General features: G+C 44.4%; 1 protein-coding gene across 1 annotated transcript; it reads right to left on the minus strand.

Moving 5' to 3' along the window:
• Positions 1 to 313: 313 nt before the first annotated feature.
• On the minus strand, positions 314 to 21,472 carry nagpa (N-acetylglucosamine-1-phosphodiester alpha-N-acetylglucosaminidase; the record flags this gene model as incomplete). Its single annotated transcript, XM_080004798.1, has 12 exons — positions 314 to 3,096; positions 5,143 to 5,224; positions 7,878 to 8,009; positions 9,540 to 9,668; positions 10,662 to 10,709; positions 11,315 to 11,520; positions 12,118 to 12,246; positions 14,017 to 14,125; positions 14,540 to 14,679; positions 18,283 to 18,550; positions 18,835 to 19,040; positions 21,390 to 21,472. 12 exons carry the CDS (start codon positions 21,470 to 21,472, stop codon positions 2,832 to 2,834), a joined length of 1,797 nt encoding a protein of 598 aa, XP_079860924.1. The 3' UTR covers positions 314 to 2,831.
• Positions 21,473 to 21,692: the final 220 nt, after the last annotated feature.

The raw sequence follows: 21,692 nt of genomic DNA on the forward strand, positions 1-21,692 counted from the left end.
TCTTATCACGTGCTGAAAGAGAGAGTGAGCGGACGCGTGCACAACCTCCTCGGGTCTTAGAGGATCCTGCTCCTAATGTCAACAGATGGTCGATAGAAACGGGATTATTGGACATTCTGTGCTGTTCTGTAGCAAGTTAATGGCTGCTTGCCGACACGCCCTCTACCTTGACCTTCACAACCACAGAACGACAGAAGGCACAGCTGTGACATAAATGTTTCTTTATTTGTAAAAACGGATTGACAAAATTGCCACGGTTACCATCGGCCAAACACACATCGGTCTTTTCAGATGATAGGGGGGGGGGGGGGGGGCGCTTCTAGTCAACTGTTTATTACATGGTCAATTAAATACAAAAAGACAGTTCACGCCTTTCTTTGTAATCGGACTTATCTTCAGATCATGTCACATCACGCTGGGACAACAATGCCGAACTGGATTCTTAAGTTTCAGTACTATGAGCCAGGTCTACGCTTGACTTGTGGCTTGCATGTATTTTGGCCTTAATCTACTCAAGAAAATCAGGGTCTGCTTGAGACAACTTGTTCGAGACAATCAAATTAAAAAAACATTAAAACATTTGCCCAAGATTTGACTGTTATTAAATATTAGGCAGTAAAAGGCAGGTAAACACACCACCTGACATGTGGAGGTTAGTAGGGCAGGCCTGCCAGCTCTGCACCGGAGGAAAGATACTTGATACACGCCATTTACGACTCCAGTGGAACCTTTGGAACGCTTGAAAGTTATTATGGCCGGGGAGGTGTCAGCCGGAGAACTGGGTCAGCCAAGGCTGCATTCAGACGTTCTCTGACACAGACAATAAGCGTGTCGAGTCAGGTAGGAGGTGCTCTTCCTCCTGGGATGGAAGAAATACCAACACAAATACTGTAAACAATCGCAGATCTGGCAGCAGTCTGGAACCGAGCCCAGGTAAAGGAAAGCCTCTACTCGGCTTGTTGGCTTTGCTCTCCTCTAAGCCCCGTGCTTCATCGCAATGCCCAGGCCAAACTACTCAACCTCAAGGTGCAAATACTAGATCCAATGTTGTTGTTTGCATAATTACTCTTTATTACCTCAAAATAAAAATTCAAACTAAAAACAACAGTACCAATAGGGCTCAATCTGCTCCCCCTCACAAAGTCGCTTTCAGAATAAACACAAATGGAAAAAAAGAAAAAGAAAAAATAAACATCCACACGTTGCACCGGCCAAATTCATGTTACAGACAAAATTTAATTTGAAAGGAATCTGCTGTAGGATTTTTAAAGCGTTATTTGCTTTAATTAAAAAACAAACCTAAGTGTGGCTTCAGCTTAGTTTCAGTTTATGGTGTTTCGGGTCAGTGGTCAGCGTAACAGAAAACCAGCAGGCGTAAAATAACCAGAAAATAACGACTGACTGACTGAATGACCCACTGAGAGCCAGGCCACATGTGGGAGAAGCGCAAACTCATGGAAAAGCAAAAAGTATACAAATAAAAATAAAAGTTTCTGTTTTACTTCCTAAAAAGTAAAACAGAAAGCTTGTTTACTTGGGATTTAGGATGACCCTGCAGACCCATGACCCCGCTGAACAGATTCAACTGTGACAATATTGAATTCATAAAATAAATGGGGTGATTTTGAGTTTGGAGCAAAAAAAAAAAAAAAAAAAAAAAATAGAATCACATTTACATTAAAATAAATTATTATTAATGAATAATGAATAATGAATAATTAACAGCACTGTGTTTGAATATTCCTAACATTTCAATGACCTAATGACCAAAAGACTCAAAGTTGATAGTAAGATTGTTAATAGCACAAAATGTTTCCATTGGGCTCCAGCGAATGCATGTCGGTGTGAATAACATGAAACTACTCACTTCCTTGTTCTCTGACTCCATAAGCTTTGAAGACCAAAACAAAGTGTTCAGGATGTTTTGTTTTTGTCTGTGGTGAAATGGTGGATGTTTTTTTTTTTTTTTGTGACAATACTTTTCTGCATTAAGTGGGTTGCTCTCAGGCCACAAATCTTTCAGTGAAATGAGGAGTGAAAAGTGTTTTTATTTAGACAAAAAAAAAAAAATCTTGGTGGCGAGTTGTATAGACACGTAGTAAAAACGTTAAAAAAAAAAAAAAAGAGGCTGCTGCTGTCGACAGCGGCTGCCTTGAGACTGATTTGGGGTTTGGGTGGGCAGCGTTGATTTTTGAAACACACCAAAAAACGGTGGGATTTTGGCAAAGGATGGCACTGTCCTTTCTACTCACAGCTTTTTTTTGGGGGGGGGGTGGGAATACACATCCTTCCCGCAGAGAAGATTCACATTCTACTGTAAACAAAGGCAGTGAGCGCCCAGAGCAGCTCCTGGAAGCCCGGAAGGGAAAACACCCGAGGACAGTGTTTGGAGATACGTCTTGGCTTACACCGGCGCAGCATTTAAAACACATAGAAAGGTGATATGTCGCACCTCCTCCTCTTCTTTGTGTTCAGTTAAACCGGTTTCAGCATACCCTCCTTACCTCGCATTAATTAAAGTTTTGTTTTCATATCTGCGAGGTGCTGCCAATAATGTATGAAATGGACGACTGTACATTCTGTTGGTGTATGTATACAAGTGGGTTTTGTGAATGTATTTTATGATGATAATAGTTTGATGTTTTGTGCTGTTGTGATTGTGCATTATTTGGATAATTTCTTCCGGTGATAATACATAAAAACACTGAAATGAAGTTGTGTACTCTTCTACTGGTTCCCCAGTTTGATTGACATATCCCCATTTTCATCCTGGGGTGGGGTGGAGATGTTTGGGGGCTCCCCTAGCCGTGCTTCCTGGTCCTCAGGAGGCGTCAGGGGCCACTCCGTCCCGGGCCGAGCTGCGACCAGACGTCCTCCTGGGAGTCAGAGTCTTCGCAGTGAAGGGCCCCTTTCGCCGGAGCCCGCCTGCTGGGAGGCGAGCCACCGTTGATTTCCCCCAGCGGAACGTAGGAGCAGTCCTGGCGCTCCAGGAAGCGGCTCCCCATATTACAGGCTTTATAGGCGGGCATGAGGTGGAACACCAAACTGGCCAAGAGCAGAGACGATAAGGTGACGGTGAAGATCAGCCACGTTCGCCTGGGGAGGGAATGAGAGCTGCGGTTTGATTTTATCCGACCTTTGCAGACATGTCGAATCATGAACTAAAATCGTGGAGGAAACCATGATAGTTGTAATAGTTCTGTTGTGTTCCTCTCAAGAGTGGTTAGCAGAATACATCCACATACATCAAACTTTTCATCTAGCAACTTCTGTGTTGAAAACAGTTTCTATGCCTATATTTATACACATATGGACACCAATTGATAACATTTTGTCTCTTGGACCCCAATCCGAGAAGATTTCTATTGTTAGATACGATTTAGTCCAACCTCCCATACCTGTCTATACTATAATTCAGGAGATAACCATAAAAGTATGATGAGAACAGTCATTATTGTACATTGTCTAATGACTTGTAAATTAATTAATGGTGAATTTTAACTAATAATAATTTTGTTGGGGCTCCCCCAGAACGTCTCGAAGGACCCCTGGGGGTCCCTGGACCTCACGGTGAGAACCACTATTCTAACCCTTGGGGATCTATTGGATTCATATGGATAATTAAGAATATAAGTGGGACTGATACACAAAATAGATATTGGGTAGACCACAGAGAAACCCCAACCTGAACTGAAGGAAGGGTCATCGTTCTGAAAAGGAGAAAAAACACCCCTGAGTTCAGAAAGAACCCTAATCTTTATGAAGTGAAGAGCGCTGTAACTAGTCACAGCATTGGAGCTCTCACAGGAGGCTTGAGAGTTTAAATCTCGCAGAGAGGAAATAAACGGGAGCGGGCTTAGTGAATAAGTAATACTCTCTCTTTCCTCAACAGGCCACTGTGCAGGGCGCCGGTCAAAACACTGCCACATTTCTACTCAATGATTGAGGAGCTCCCTCTGAACATCTCTGTGTCTAAACGAATGGTAATGAGGTAAAGTCCGGCCGCCCCCTCAATTGGGGAATTGTTCTAGTCAGCTCGATAACCGAGGCTGAAATATCAGCGGGTCGAGCCAGAGCGTCTTAAGCGATGTTTGCTCTCGACCTCTGCGGTGAAGAATGCCGTTTAAGAAAGTCTTTTTCACTGACGTTTATTTAAGATGTGACATTTATCCCCCCCCCCCAACTCAACTCCGTCAGTTAAACAACAGAGGAAGAAAAAAAAAAGAAAAAGAAAAGATGAGGTTTAGAGCGGGGGGGGGGGCGGGTCACTTCTCCCCATCTGCGAGGGCCCTTCACAAAGCGCCTGTCGGAAACCATAGCAACCGCAAACATTCTCTCGCTGGCATGTGAAAGGTAACAGATGCTAATGAGTGCATCCAGCCCGCGAGCGCCTCCGGCCTCGTACACAAGGGGAGCGGGGCGGCCAAACACAGGCTCAGCGAGCTGCGCGGTTTTTGCATTTTGCTGCAGAGCGTTCATGGGGACCCCCCGCCCCCCGCCCGCCCCGGCAAGCCGAGCCATTGTGTGCTCTGGTCTTGAGCGCCGCGCTCCCGATCTGGTGAAGCCAAGATAAATTCTGACCGTCGCCTCGTCAAAAGTGGCACAGCTGCGTTTCAGTGAGCCGTTTGTTTGTGTTTGGTTAGTCAAAGTGAGTCGTGCTTAGCCGTTTTTTAATGTTCACGCCCAGCTACGTTTGGAGGGAAAAATAAGACTCATGCTGCTAAACACCGCTTTCCTGTACAAGTATCTGTTACTTCTGAAGAAGCAGTTCCAAACCAATCATTCTGCCTTCATGATGGGAGTCATAGAAGGTGTTTGTTTGATCAACCGCCATGTTGCCATGGCTCTGACCCCCTTTGTTTACTTTGTATTATCAGCTATCGAACAACTGAGCTTTGCTTCTGCTGTAGCACTCTGTGTCCTCCATCCATATATAGACCGAGGGCAGTAATAGGTGTACGTTTTCCTGACGGGGGTTTTCCTGTTGATTTATCGAAGGGACACGAGATATCGATCAGCGCTGATAAGAAAGAGGGGCGGGGCTGGGGCTGTCACCCAGGTTCCCTCTTTTCGGGTGATGGACGTCGGGGTGGGGCAGGGTGTGGTGGAGGGGAGCCATATCTCTTGACCTTTGACACTTACTCTGTCAGATAAGGCCGCTGTCTTTGGTCGTCCTCTTCCTTCCTCCACTTTGTAAACATCTGTTTGGCCAAACAGTGGCCTGCTGCGGAGAAGAGAACACGCTGGTGAACGACAGGACAGACACAACCACCAAGACACTGGATATCCATAGGTTTTATATGCAAACCACAGTGAGACAAAGAACGTGCTGTGCTGCGTGCTGCCCGGCTGGAGTGAGGCGCAGCCGGGGAGAGAGCGCAGGAAGCACCGGCGCGCAAAACATTGGCGTATTTCTGTGATTAATTACAATTTCATGGGTTCTATTTTTTGACGCGTTCCTGGTACATGAACGCATCACTCATTCGCACAGTCAAGTGGACTCGACTCCACGTGGTGACGAGTTTCTGTGGATTAATGTTTTTTCATAAATCCCGAAAAATAAGGAAGACCAAAGAGATACAATATCAATGGAACAGACCCACAGACATCGACCAGGTAAGAAGGTACACAAACACACACACACACACACACACACACGCCTAGTTTGTAATCTCTAACCACTTCAGAGCGATGGAGTACACCGCGCACTGGACACATTGCAAATGGACATTCTTGACCCACAACCTGCACATACTGATGATGACGGCACAAAGCGTCTTACTCTAAATCTCATCTCGTTCCATTAGTTTTCAGACGTTGGCGTGTCGGTGACGCAAGACCGTCCAGCTACTTTGGGTCCGATTTCGTCGGTCTTTTATTTTTATTTTTTACAAATTTCTGCTCCGTATGTAGATCGATTTGGATGAAACTTGAACCGCAAGATGTTTGCGACGTCCCGGTTCCAACGAGACCGGGCTGGACCCCTCATAATAATAACAATAATAATAAGATGTTTCCTGGGATTAGTTCTGCTGAGAATAGTTTTATTTTTAAACATGGTGTAAAGCCACAACTAGGGCACTTGGTCGGGCCTGCCTCACAGCCATCTGGCTGTGGTGACAGTGACCAGAGTGCGGCCTCTGACTTCAACACTGAGAGCTCTCTGACAACATCATCTATGCAGGTCAAGCTTGAATGTTACTGTTTTACAAAGGTGGAGTATGACTGGATACCCCATGAGTTCCTTACAACCAGTGAGGAAAGTCCAAAGAGGGACCATGAATTGCACCATAACAGCGTTGTGAAAACATTGTGCATGGCTGCATTTCCTGTGTGTCTATTCAGCAGACAACCTTACCATGAGTGTGGTTTCAAGCAGCTCCGCCTGAAAAGAGCGTGCGCGTGTGCAAACTCCCCAACACCATAACTACGATATTGTCTAAACAACAATGCTCTCTCAACTCTTTCTACCCAACCTTAGCAAGGTGAAGTATGCCGGTCAAGGAGGTCACAATGCAGTTTATTTAAGACTTGACGTGACGTGGTCTCTTGTTTCACTCTCACATTTGAACCTTATTGGCTATATAAAAAGTAAGCTGATAAAGCAGCAGTTACACTATGAATAGGACCCTGCTGTAGCCTGTTCACATGTTGGCTGGTTAAAATAATCTGTACATTTCTGTTAGTTTGCGCCACAGAAGGCAGCGTGTGCAACTAGGACTGAGCTGTTTGTTTGCAGGTACACACACACACACACACACACACACACACACACACACACACACACACACACACACACACACACACACACACACACACACACACACACACACACACACACACACACACACGCGCGCGCGAGTGCTAAAATGTTGGTGGTAGTGTTGTATTAAACCCCCCAGTTCAAGACCAAGTCAAAGCCAAGTCTGTGTCTCAGACTGAGCCTTGGCTCAAAACAGAGTCCAGATTTAAGTACTACAGCCTTTGGTCATGGGTAACAATCCTAATCAGAATAACAATAATCTGTGAGATTATTATATTAAGCGGGAGCTTTTCTTTTATACAAGTGTGTGTGTGTGTGTGTGTGTGTGTGTTTTCCTAATCTCACCTGCAAACCTTTGCTCTGGAACGTGGCATTTGTGTGAGAGTTGAACCGATGCCATTGTTTGCTTCTTTGTTAAGTCCAACAAAAAGGAGAGTTTTGGGCGGACTTAATTTACAAAGAGAACCCAGCTCTGCAGTCCTAATGAATCCCTTTGGCACAGTCGCCATGAGAGAAAGAAAATACTTTTTTATTTTTCATATTATGGATAACAACATCAACAAGATTATGTTGTTTATATTCTGCAAAATTGTTTCTGGTGTGGTTGATTATATATGTACGTGCACCCATGTGTCTGTCTAGGCGCGCGCGCACACACACACACACACACACACACACACACACACACACACACACACACACACACACACACACACACACACACACACACACACACACACACACACACACACACACACACACACACACACACACACGATGAGTCGAATCAACAGTCGGAAAACCGTAAGTCGTCTGAGATTGTTCAAGTCGAGCGGTTTATTTTCAGTCAGTGTGCATTAAAATAACAAGATAAAACAGATAGAAGCTTACAAATGCACAGGGATAACATTTCAATGAGGAATTATAAACAAGGGGAATCATAAATATATTTTTCTATGTGTGAATCTAAGACGACTCTCCATGCGCTCTGATGGCGGAGAGCAACACAGAGAGCTGAGCCCCGTTACTCCAAATAAAACTAAAAACAGCTGGCCTTCCTGCATATATATAAAAAAACTAAAATATATATATATATATAAACTCATCAGCATACCTCTGTGTAAGGTGGAGTTTCTCTCGCCCTGAGGTGAAGTTTTACAACTTCCTGTTTGCGGGTCACATGGACACAGGTCCTCACAGCGACACTCCTCACGGCAGGACACACCGTAGAAACCGAGGGGACACTCTGAGAGAGAGAGAGAGAGAGAGAGAGAGAGAGAGAAAAGATGATCAAGCTGTATTCAGTAAGAGCCTGTTAACCAGGATTGGTTTGCTCTGTTTCATAGCAAACCAATCCTATTTATCATATTTGTTAAACTGTTGGTTCCATCATTAGTAACAACCTCGCTATGATGTTGTTGCTATAAATGAGGCTAGAAGTTGTTGTTTTTTTCCTGGTATCTTTTTGTTTTTAAGACTACAGACTTTGCCCCGTTGGACTACACGTTTCTCAATAGTAAAGCATGAGAGTTGATGGTTAAACAACTACATATTAAAGTGGACCTTTCATACTCCTTGTTCACCAAGTTAATATGGTCTCAGGTCCCCAAAACAATTTTTTTTGGCTGAAAATTCCACTCAGATGATGCATTCGAGCCATTCTAACATGCGTCTGATCCACCCTGTCTGGAAAAACCTATCTTCACTCATATTAGATCTACAAGGCCTGATATAAAAGTTTGTTCCAGCTTTCACCGTGGTGTCCAGAGCAACGCGGAGCTCAGAGCACCGTGGGATACGGCGGAGCCTGGGGCTTTTTTGTATCAATCAATTACGGACACGTCGGAAAATCACATAAAATAAATACATCAGCGGTTTTGTTGAAACGTGGAGCGGATGGCGTGCTGCAGCCTACAGTACAGTCCGACTGTGGACACACACACACACACACACACACACACACACACACACACACACACACACACACACACACACACACACACACACACACACACACACACACACACACACACACACACACACACACACACTTTTTAAACACTTACATTTCCCTTGTCTGCAGTTTTGTCGCAGACAGTCAGTATTAATTCCGCTTTCTTTCAAAAAAAATTTGTGCTGGTCTCTGCAGCCAACAGAGCACTTCCCGTGATTAGCTCTTAGCTTTGATGCTAGCGTTTCCGGTCGAGCGCAGACGAGGGGTTCTAATTCGACTGAAGTGACTTATATTACAGCGATGACGCGTAGGAGGGCAGCAAAGCTGAACGGCTCGTTTTGGGCCATGCTTATTGAAACAGGCAGCTCAGAAAAAAAACTGACTGGGTTGACTTTATTCACAGTTGGTGTGTTTGTAGGCCCATCAAAGACCCAAATGTAGGTGCACAAGTACTGAAAAAGTGAGTTTTGCATAAAAGGTCGCCTTTAAAGTCTTTGATAAATGGCGAACCTATCCTGAAAGGTTCTAGGGGCTGCTCCTGGTAAATGAGAGAGGGGAAGTGCTGCAGGGTTCGAGGGAACAAAAAGATCACAAATAGTAATCAAACAGGGTAGAGAGTAGAGAGGAAACGAAGGGAGAACGGGGGAGAGAAAGTGAAAATAATGTGAAATAGATATGCGTCGTGGTGCTTCGCGTTCTGATTAAAAAGGTAGAAAATCCCAGACTTTAGTGCCTCGTCCGAACCTCTCTCCCGGCCAGACAGCCCGAATGGGGGGGGGAAATAAATAAATAAAAAGTACAAAAGGTTCTGCAGCGTCGTACCTTCTTGACACATGTTGCCGTGGAAACCAGGGGGGCAGGCGCAGCTTCCGTCGACCGGGTCACATGTGCCGCCGTGCGCGCAGACACAGGTTTTGCTGCAGCCGTCGCCGTAGAGACCTGGCGTGCACTCTGCCAAGGAGAGAGGACAAAGAGAGAGGGAGGGAGGGAGGGAGAGAAGGAAAGAGAGGTAAACAAAGTTTGGTTTTATGAAACTCAAGTGGAGTGTACGCACCTTTAGACCGGGGGGGGAAGAGCTTCCTCTCCGAGGAGTTCATGCCGCCCACGACACTGTCCCCTTTTTAATATTTGATGCGATGTTTTCAAAATGTCATTTCCTTTTCTGCGATATTTCGTTCTACTTCTAGATCTCTGTCACACCTTTCTTTTTTTAAACAAATGCACATTATTAACTCACTATTTTACGATTTACAACGCTCGCACAGGGGCTGAACAAAGAGAGGGCGGGGAAAGGGAGTGGGAGGGGACACCAGGAAACCTATACAGGAAGCGGACGCCTCTGGGAACTGTAGAATGATTATTATTTCCTGCTGTTTTAACGAATACATTCAGAATTTAATCTGATTTTGTTTGGAATGCTTCATGTCAGTCCGTCACTGCCATACGCAAGCACAGAAAGACTTTTTGCGTTGACTTAACCTCCCTCATATGTCTCCAGCTTGTCCCGCAGCTATGGCTTCAAACACTGCTTTAGGCCTGATTTTAGTTTTGAGATCTCCAGGTGCTTCACTCCCAAGGCGGAGTCTACATCTCCTTGCTGGTTTTATTTGGAAGGGGAGCTTACAGTATTTGGTCGTCCCCCCTCCCCCCGTGAGCCAACCTACAGCCTCAGATCCATCACCAGAGCTTTCGTCAAGAGGGGACGACTGCTTCACAGCCTGACGGATGGAAATAATCCTGAGATGCGTTGGCTGATTCCTACCGAAACGTGTGCTAGAATAAACAAGACACTGCCGGGAGCGGGGTTCGGAACGCTGTTTTTTTCCACATTTCATGAATGCTGTTTGACAAGTTGTAGTTGTAACACCACATTCTTGAGTGAGTACTTAGCAGGTGACCTTTAGATTCCAAGAGAGAAAGAGAGGTTATGGTTCAAATCAGTACCTTGACTGCAGTTGTGCCCGCTCCATCCAGCGTCACACACACATCCACCTGACACATAGAGGAGACAAATATTATTATATTATGTATAGATATATATGATATTATATATAAGCGTTTCCCACAGGATTTTGGGAAACTATGGTTCAGGGAACTTGAAGGTGGGGCGGGCATGTTGGGGCTAGATCATTAGATTTTATCATCAGCTAGATTATTATAAGAGTAAAATAATAACAAGCATGCGCGTAAAACAATATTTTGCCTTCATTCTGGAACTGTGTCGAGAGAAATTAAACTGTAGTGGCCCGCCACAGATGAAGAAAAATATCAATATTCCAAAAATAAAAACATTTGGGAAAATCTAAATAAATCAGAGCTCCAATACATAATTAGTTTATGTCTTCAGCATTTTTTGTTTATTTGGTCTTATGCCTTTTATCACCTTATTGTCTTTTAATCGTTCTATTTAGTGTTTATTGTGTTGTTTCATGGTTTTTGCTATTTCTGATTGTACAGCACTTTGGTCAACTGTTCATGTCTTTAAATGTGATTTATAAATAAATTTGGATTGGATGGGATTTTTCATCCAAAGTAATTATTGTATTTATTTTTAACACTTCTGGCTCTGAACTAAGCAGCTCCACCGCAGCTCTCACCGTCGGTGCAGACGCCGTGGTCCCCGCAGGCCGGGGGCCGGCAGAGCAGCAGGTCGCAGGCGGCGCCGGTCCAGCCGTCGCGGCAGCGGCAGTGCCCGTCGCCACAGATGCCGTTTCCGCTGCAGTCGTCAGGCTGACAGCGCGGAGGGTGCACGCACAGGACGGTGGAGACGGCCCGTGCACAGCGCCACCTACTGTCCGGTACGCTAGGGAGGGCGGAGGAGAGGGAAAGAGAAATACAAGATAAGGGGAGAAGAGTACAGTGTATGCACCGGGAGAAGAGCAAATGAAATGAGGCGAAATGGAAGAACACTGCCATTTACTTACTACTCACTTTACTACACACAGGCACCAAGATTTGAAACATTAGAATTTCACATTTAGAGTGCAATTCTATCGATCATATTTCCGAGTAGTTTGTGAGGCATTTTAGCACAGAAACCAGCTTCTAAATCTGCAAAAGTTATGGGCAGTCAAGTTAAAGTTTTCACTTTTTCAAATTTACTGTCATAAAGGTGAGGTGATGAAGTCTGACCTTCTTCTGAAGGGATTTTATTTTGAAACGTCCATGGCTGCTGATTTTATGAAACAGAAACATGTAAAAGTGTAACTATAAAATAAAATAATGATCATGTTATTTGTTTGTGAAGTACTCCTCCAGGTAATAGTAATAGTCTCTGTATTTGTTAAAAAAAATAAAACTTAATCTTGAGGTATAGCATGCAACGCTGTCAAACACTGATGCATAGCAACAAACTGAAAAATGCTTTACTCTGAAGCCGATGGATTTTTAACAGCTTTACCAGTGATCTGAAGGGTAGCTGGCCAGTGAGCTATTGACCACGTAGGTGGACGACCCACCGCCGTCAAGGTTGATTGCATTGACGACTCCGTACTTCCGGAGGAATTCTGCAACTTCCCACAGACTCATGCTGTCAACGAGAAGAAAATAAATCTATCAGGGAGAACACAAGACAATAAAATATGCTGAAAGAATGCGCAATCAAATTATAAATACATTTCAGTAGTCAAAAGGAAAAATAATCAAATTCATGTGGCTTTGTCACAGTGTTAGTTATGACAATTTTACACTTTAATGTGGTATAAAATGACAATAAATATAAATAAATATACAGATGATAAAATATAACAACTTTTTGATGACCAACATATCGATAGAAAATATTTAGACAGAATTACAGTGCAGAGGGCAAATTAGCTCCCTCTCACAGCTCATTCCAACTAACATTCATTTTTTATGTGCTTGGTCCTGGTCCAGGTCACGGTCTTATACACTACGCACGTCATACCATGATAGCAAGAAGCTTTTCATTAAAACAAATTTACTGCTCGGGCGTAGAGAGGGTGGAGGACTTTGCATCTTTACCTCCATTTATTTATTTTTATATTTCCATTTCTAAACGTTGGTCCTTTCAACGTGGTCCTTGGTTAACACTGTGAAATGTTAGTTGCCGAATAATGTCGATCATGGAAATGAAGTTATCCTACGACTAGACGTTCTTTCAGTGTGTCCATCAATACTGTGTGACAGCATGGCATCTATGAATAAAACCGGAAGGTCGAATAAAATGGACAGAATGTCTCCAACCGTGCGACAACACAGCCTGAAAGAACCCCAGACACCCTTGAACTGTCTTATCAGTCCCAGACAGGAGGCCGGTCTCTGCGGAGGTCGTAGGCTGCGAGGGGCGGATTCATCGATCTGCTGCGGGACCTGATATTGAGCAGAGTTGTACAGCGTGCGCCACCGACGCGCCAGGACATGTGGTCCTGTTGTGCTCAGCGAAGCCCGATCCTCGGCATAAACACATTCGTCTTTCGGGGTGACTGCCCGTCCCCCGCCTACGGACAACTAAAATCAATACAATTGATTTCCGGGGCGGGACAGTGGGGTGTGCCCTATTGAGCCGCCGGGAGATAAATCTTATATCTTATTGAATCTCCCCCGTTTCCAATTTTGTTGGATGGCCGTCCGTCAATTTTACGATCGAGCTGCTGCTGTTCCCTCCCTCCTCATTCTTGCCTTTACTTCAGTTACACCTCTCCTCTCTGCCATTTGTGTCTCCTCACTCCTCTTTCCTGCGGCAAATGCCCATTATCTCACCGTATTTGTGATGGGATTTCCAAGAGCACGTGCCCATAACATCTGGTCTGGTCAGCTGCGCAGTCTAGTTTATAGCCAGGTTTTCGAGGGCTTGAAGGAAGTCTCCACCTCAACAAGCAGGCAGTCACATGCCGGCCATGGATCCCTCATTATTTCTTTAATGCTAGAGATGCAATGTGTGTGTGTGTGTGTGTGTGTGTGTGTGTGTGTGTGTGTGTGTGTGTGTGTGTGTGTGTGTTATTAAAGGTTGTAGGGCAACAGAGGCCCTTTTCAGACCTGGCATTAAAACCTTTCCTGGATGATGAGCTCTCAATTCAGGTGTCAACGCACCCCAGACACATTGAGGACTCAACATTTCTCTTCACAGCAAACTAGCACACGGGGGTGGGCTGGTGGTAACATCCCAACCTGATATCCAGGCTGGCCCGTGGGTCACTGGGTTGATCCCCCCCCACTTCACAGCACGGAATGCTTCACTCAGCAGCCTTGTGTCCTTTAAAAGTACCTGCTCATGTACCGTCACTTGGTTTGGTTGAGAGTTCAGGCTACATGCCTAAAATCCCCCGTCTCTACTAACCCTCTGCGCTCCGTCTGCCCGTCAATATGGAACAGGATCACTTTCCCCTCTGCGTCGTGACCCACGGCAGTCCGGCCTGACACCACTTCCACAAAATGCCGGAAACTCCCTGCCAGAGTGGGAAAATGAAGGCTCAGCAACGGTACTGCAAAAATATATCCCTGGAAAGGCTTGTGTCATTGGGAGTGAATCGACCCATGCCTCAGTGTCTGAGCCAGCCACTTCATGTGCCTCGGTCTGACTGAATGAGAGAAGTCACATTGTGGAAAAAAAATTTTTTTAAATGTGATTTAAATTATTTAACGGGCTTTGTGAGACAGGTCCCGGGTCTGTGTGTTTCCTGTGGTCATATCGGTCTTGCGTGTGGTCTGTGAACCGATTCCTTATGCAGGAAAATCTGTCTTCTGTTTATTACATAGAGGCCCAGCTCTGTGGACGGTGTGTGTGTGTGTGTGTGTGTGTGTGTGTGTGTGTGTGTGTGTGTGTGTGTGTGTGTGTGTGTGTCCGCGTGGCGTGCCTGTACCCGTCTCCTGTGTGCTGTCGCACTCTGCCTCCAGGCTCTGGTTGATGTACACCTCGCCGTTCCTTAGCAACCACACCACACCGCTGACCAGCTGGACGAATGGGTTTTCCTGGTCCAGGACGTCCTCCTCCGACAGGTAGCTGTGGAGATGGAGGGGTGACAAGCCGGGAAAAGCCAGGTGGGTCGCCGTTAACGCATAACCTATATTGGTTACAGCCTTTTAGAGGAAAATATATAGTTATCTTATCATCTTATCTAATTATCTTACTATAATTAAAAAAAAAATCTAATACAAAAAGTGGCAATACATAGTTTGGCCTTAGCAACAATAATAAATGTACTGTATTAGAGGGATGCATTGGAAATATTAAATAATATAAAATAATCAATAAATATTTTTTGAGCAAAAGAGAGACTCCCATGTGAGTTTGGGATAAATTATGGATTCCTACTCTATCAATATTCTTGCCATATTTTGGGAGCTCATAGCCAATTGAAAATAACATTTAGAGCCACAATAGACAGAGTAACAGATGAATGATGGTGTGGGTTTAGGGTTAACGTGTAAAACCAACTGTTTGTCTACCGACATCTCAACAAAACATGACAAACAATAAGTCGGCAAAGTACAGGCAGCTACTGTGGAAGAATAAAAACATGTTATGTTCTTCCAACCACTTCATGACCACTTGTAATCTTCCGCTCGCAATATCAAATCCCTCATGGACGTTTAGGACTTTGACAACAGGAACTTTGATCCGTTAAAAAGGCACACACATATCACAAAACGCATAAAACAATAAAACAGGAAATACATAAACAGCCAGACCAATTCAAGCAAAACAACAGGACAAGCAGTACCGTACTTTGAGCCACCATTTATCAAACATACAGTGGGGAAAAAAAGTATTTAGTCAGCCACCAATTGTGCAGGTTCTCCCACTTAAAAAGATGAGAGAGGCCTGTTATTTTCATCATAGGTAAACCTCAACTATGAGAGACAAAATGAGAAAAAAAAAAAATCCAGAAAATCACATTGTCTGATTTTTAAAGAATTTATTTGCAAATTATGGTGGAAAAAAAGTATTTGGTCAATAACAAAAGTTCATCTCAGTACTTTGTTATATACCCTTTGTTTGCAATGACAGAGGTCAAACGTTTTCTGTAAGTCTTCACAAGGTTTTCACACACTGTTTCTGGTATTTTGGCCCATTCCTCCATGCAGATCTCCTCTAGAGCAGTGATGTTTTGGGGCTGTTGCTGGGCAACACGGACTTTCAACTCCCTCCAAAGATTTTCTATGGGGTTGGGATCTGGAGACTGGCTAGGCCACTCCAGGACCTTGAAATGCTTCTTACGAAGCCACTCCTTCGTTGCCCGGGCGGTGTGTTTGGGATCATTGTCATGCTGAAAGACCCAGCCACGTTTCATCTTCAATGCCCTTGCTGATGGAAGGAGGTTTTCACTCAAAATTTCAAGATACATGGCCCCATTCATTCTTTCCTTTACACGGATCAGTCGTCCTGGTCCCTTTGCAGAAAAACTGCCCCAAAGCATGATGTTTCCACCCCCATGCTTCACAGTAGGTATGGTGTTCTTTGGATGCAACTCAGCTTTTCTCCTCCAAACACGACAAGTTGAGTTTTTACCAAAAAGTTCTATTTTGGTTTCTTCTGACCATATGACATTCTCCCAATCCTCTTCTGGATCATCCAAATGCTCTCTAGCAAACTTCAGACGGGCCTGGACATGTACTGGCTTAAGCAGGGGGACACGTCTGGCACTGCAGAATTTGAGTCCCTGGCGGCGTAGTGTGTTACTGATGGTAGCCTTTGTTACTTTGGTCCCAGCTCTCTGCAGGTCATTCACTAGGTCCCCCCGTGTGGTTCTGGGATGTTTGCTCTCCGTTCTTGTGATCATTTTGACCCCACGGGGTGAAATCTTGCGTGGAGCCCCAGATCGAGGGAGATTATCAGTGGTCTTGTATGTCTTCCATTTTCTAATAATTGCTCCCACAGTTGATTTCTTCACAACAAGCTGCTTACCTATTGCAGATTCAGTCTTCCCAGCCTGGTGCAGGTCTACAATTTTGTTTCTGGTGTCCTTTGGCAGCTCTTTGGTCTTGGCCATAGTGGAGTTTGGAGTGTGACTGTTTGAGGTTGTGGACAGGTGTCTTTTATACTGATAACGAGTTCAAAGAGGTGCCATTAATACAGGTAAGGAGTGGAGGACAGAGGAGCCTCTTAAAGAAAAAGTTACAGGTCTGTGAAAGCCAGAAATCTTGCTTGTTTGTAGGTGACCAAATACTTGTTTTACCGAGGAATTTACCAATTAATTCATTAAAAATCCTACAATGTGATTTCCTGGATTCTTTGCCCCCATTCTGTCTCTTATAGTCGAAGTGTACCTATGATGAAATTTACAGGCCTCTCTCATCTTTTTAAGTGGGAGAACTTGCACAATTGGTGGCTGATTAAATACTTTTTTGCCCCACTGTACATTAAACTAAGAAGACCATCATAAAATATTTCTAGGAAGGAACCGCGTACTACACTCCGCTTCCCCCCGCGCGCCCACTGGCCATCCAGGTTGATGGCCAGTGGCCCCACGTGTCCATTAGCAGTCGGCACCACGCCAGATATGTCTTTACCAAACACCTGTTGAACTCTGCTCATTTTGGCTGGGCTGCTTTTAACTCCAGCGGAGCAGGAAGTCAAACCAAGCCACAAACCAAACACCGCTAAGTTGGTCCTCCCTGCCAGACACTCCAACGGGTCGACCAACCGCTGTTTGTTTTTGCGTTCCTCTGAAACTCTGCATGATACAGCGTGCATACCTGCAAAAAAGAAACTGCCAAATTCCACAACATGACAGGAAGTGATTTCCCGCCCCACCTTTGGAGGGGGTATCTTTTTTTGGCGTTATTTATCCTCAAAGCAGAACTTGCGGTATTGTGCAATGAGACGTTTTATTAAAAAGCAGCACTGTGTAAGATTCTCTAGTGTTGCAATTTTAAAGTGGTTTACTCCTGTGTACGCTGCTAGAGAATCTTACACAGTGCTCTCTGTGTGTCAGTATGTTGGTTATCTTGGGTTGCTTAATGTAAAAATAAATGTAAGGAGTCCACCCAACCCTGCTAGGGGCCCCGCATTGCTCAAATTGCAAAATCCTATGTTAAAAGCCAATATATGTGATTGATACAAACAGTGATATCCAGGGCTGGCCCGTTCTTTTATGGCAGGGTGGGCTGCCATGCGGGACGCGGCAAAGATCGCAGAGTTTTTTTTTCTTCTTCTTTCAATTAGGAAACTGACGAACATAAATGATGATCTAACATAAAACTTTTTTTTTTTTTTTTTTTTTTTTTTGAGAAATTAGTGATCGTGTGACCCCACCGCCGCATGCTTATGCAATTGGCCGGCCCTGGTGATATCACTATTATATCACTGTAATATTCCAAATATATAAATAACTCCTGATTTTCCTATAGCATATAGTATAATATATAGTATGCAATAGTATATTAAAGGGGAAAAAAACAAACATAGAAACCCTATGGTACCACAACAGTAATACTACTACTACGACTGGTGCTTAAGTCTTTCTATGGTATTTCAGTAACTCTTATAGTATTACTAGTGCAGTTTCGTATGGGAACTATAAAATACGTAAAATCATTTGTTGAAATTTAATTTGAATATCCATTTTGGTCCGGATCATGCAGCCCTAGTAGGATCTCTTACCCGAACACCAGGGTTCCGTCTTTCCTGATGCCAAACTGGGCGTTCTGGATTCCGCCGCTGTCTCGGACCTGCCTGCCATCGCTCACTATGTTCCCCAGACACTGCCCCTTGCTGGTGTTAAAGAAGCCTCCGTTTTGGGCGAACAGGCACCCAGCCGCCTGGGCCGTCTCCTCCACCTGGGCCCTGTGGTTGAACCCGCAACCCCCCGGCCCACCGGGCTCCAGCACTGACAATGTCCTCAGGGGGTCATGGACCACAGTCATGTGGCCTGGGAAGAAGAGAGGAGGCTTGTTGATGTTGTTATTTACATGGTCTGTGGGCGATCCACACACCACCATAGGAGGAGGAGTGAAAATAACTAAGTCAAAGTCAAGTCCAATTTGTTCTCGAAAAGACACTGTTAAACCTATATCACTATATCACAATAAACAAAATCCCAGATGAAATCTAGTCTTACCTTCTGGGTGTCACAACATGAATATCATATTTCTGCACCAACTCTCCAGCTCCGTGACAAACATACAAATAGATCGATAAATCAGGGCAGCTGACCGTAGACCCATCTGGAGGTTCCTGGGACGTCTGTTTCAAAGACTGAGGACTCGGCCACCGGCAGGCCGGCGTGCTGGCTGGAAGGACAGGTCTCATAGGTGATGTTGCCGTGGGCAACTTGCTGGCACTCCCTGACATGACGGTGGGTGTGGGAGGGGCCGTGGCCGTGGGCGTAGGGCAGGAGCAGGTCATCGTTCATAGACACCCTATGGAGAAAATAACATGAAGAAAGCACATGTTACTTAGGCCGAAGACTACTTGGCTCATTCATGCTTTTACCGTGGCCAGCTAATAAAGGTTGAGTGGTGAGAAAAATGTCAAGTTTTAAAAGTCACAGGTTCAACCCCCGCAACAGACAACCTAGACCTGAGCAGGACCTCTTTATTAACTTAAATACGCTCCAAATAAATGCAATATAACACTTTAAATGTGGATGAAGTATATGCAGTAAATAAATGAAAAAAAAATAATCTGTTGCTCTTAAATGGGCAATTAAAAAAAGTTTCACGGAAATCTACTTAAGGACAAAAATAAGCTAGATAAGATAAGACTTTATCAATTCCTGTGGGGAAATGAAATTCAGGGACACAACAATGTTTATTAGAATTCCAGTGTGTAATTATGCCGTACAATGTCATACAGTACTTGCTCTGTTGACTTAGCTTAACAGGCGACATTCACACACACACACACACACACACACACACACACACACACACACACACACACACACACACACACACACACACACACACACACACACACACACACACACAGTCAATATGTCAAATGAATGTTGCATAACAGGGGGGCTGTTTTCCCCCATGTCTTTAAAGAGACCGCTTATGTAAAACTGTTCCTTTTTGTAATTATGTACAATTACTTCAAAATCAAAATGAAATTTGTGATCACATTAACAGACTGCCTGGTATACAGTGAAATGATTTATTTTTTATTTTCTTCATTTATTTAACCAGGTGGAAGCTTCCTGCTGGTAACAGCACTTCTCTATGGCTGCGTTACACCCAGGACCACTGACCTCAAAGGATCACAAGTAAATAAATGTTATGTCATCTCAGGTCCACCATAGGTCCGGTGCTTTACACCATCAGTGTCAGAGCACCTGTCTCACAGGGTTACAACAATGTAATCATTATGTATTATGTTGAATAACTTCATTTGGATCTCAATGCGTGTATGTGTTGGGAGGTTAATCATGTTTATTCTGTATACATTGTTCTTTAGACTGTTTTTTTTCCATCTGTATTAAACTTCAGCAACCCAACCAAGATAAACTCCTTTTATGAACATTTGGCGACGAGGAACAGATTCCGATTCCGATGAAGTGTTATTCATGTTTGCCATGACAATGCTTGTTTAATTGCAATTACGAGCAACTTAAGTCCGGCAGCAAGGATGTGATTGCGCAGCGGCGAAAATGGAAAGCAACTCTGGCAACAACTGTGGAGGCAAACAAGAAGTTGACGCAATACCAGCACCTTGTGGACGCACCCGCATATTGCAGATCCTCTACAGAGCAAACCCTGAAAATGACGTTATCGGTCTCAAAACAGAGTTCAGATAAGCTCTCTCTCCGGCGCTCTCTCAGGGCCTTCGCGTACGGGGGGGTCCAGCACGGATCTTGTACAATAGAAAAGTGAATAAACATCTATTGCTCGATTTCATCCATTGCTCAGTCAACGATGGAGTGGAGGAAGTCTAAACGGACACTGTTCCTTTGCCTATCAGGTTAGATAACCTAGCCTGTAGTCTATAGTAGTAGTTTGAAGGAGTTAGTGGTACTTTTTTTTTGTTTTAAGACGGAACACCTCACGTCAAGTATGACGAAAAGTCCTCCAACTACCCACTCCCTGTCCGTCAAACTACTGTCTTTTTTAATGTTATTTTTTTAAACAGTCTGATATATTTCACCTACATTACTTGGCTATTAAACACAGAGACTACGTGTGAAACCTTATACTGATAAATTGATCAGTTACACGTTACTTGTTCATAGTTGGATTGACGTGAGAAATAGCTGGTAGTCGAAAGTGATTAAAAAACGACAACAATAATAACTGCTTTCTTTTTTGAAGTAGCCACGCTGTTACAGGAAGCCTCAGCTGTTACCCACCGGGAGACGTGGCCCCCAGCAGAAGAGCCCTGATGTAGGAGGCATGACTTTTTTTTTTTTCCTTTTGTTTTTTTTTAATGGTCATTTAATATTGGTGAGCTTGAAACGTGCTCTGTATGTTTTTAATACGGGAGAAAAGTTCATCCCCGTGAGAATTAATATGAGAATCGAATTATTATTGTTGTGTATTGCATTTGGTGTATGTATCTCTTTGGACTTAAGACGATAAAAGCCTCTAAAAATCCACTACGTAAAACTGACAAAAAACCCCCAAAAAACGTCCACTCACACTTATATTAATTACTAATTCATAACACGTACATTATATTTAATAATGTACATGTTGGTCTAGTATATTTCGATGCACTTGAAACGCGGAAGCGGCGAAGTTCCCATTCGCCCACACGCCGGGGCAGCTTACCCGACGTCCCCGGCCCCCGCGAGCCAGAGCCCGAGCACCAGCAGGAGCCAGACCGAGCGACATTTCGCCAAGTCCGCCGCCATAGGGCGATCGCCGGAGCGCACGGTGACGGCGGGGTCCGCCGCACGCCAGCTCCGCTCCGCAGGTCGCCGTCCAGCCTCGGCTCGGAGTCAGGGCGCACGTGACCGGAGTCACATGACCACGTGACGAGCGGAGGTCGGGTTTACGCCGGCCGCGCGGGCGGGCGTATCCGTGACGTAGGTTGACGTAATAACATAAACGTACTCTTAATGAGTCTGATTC

Source organism: Zeus faber, assembly GCF_960531495.2.
Source record: "Zeus faber genome assembly, chromosome: 8".
Lineage (NCBI taxonomy): Eukaryota > Metazoa > Chordata > Actinopteri > Zeiformes > Zeidae > Zeus > Zeus faber.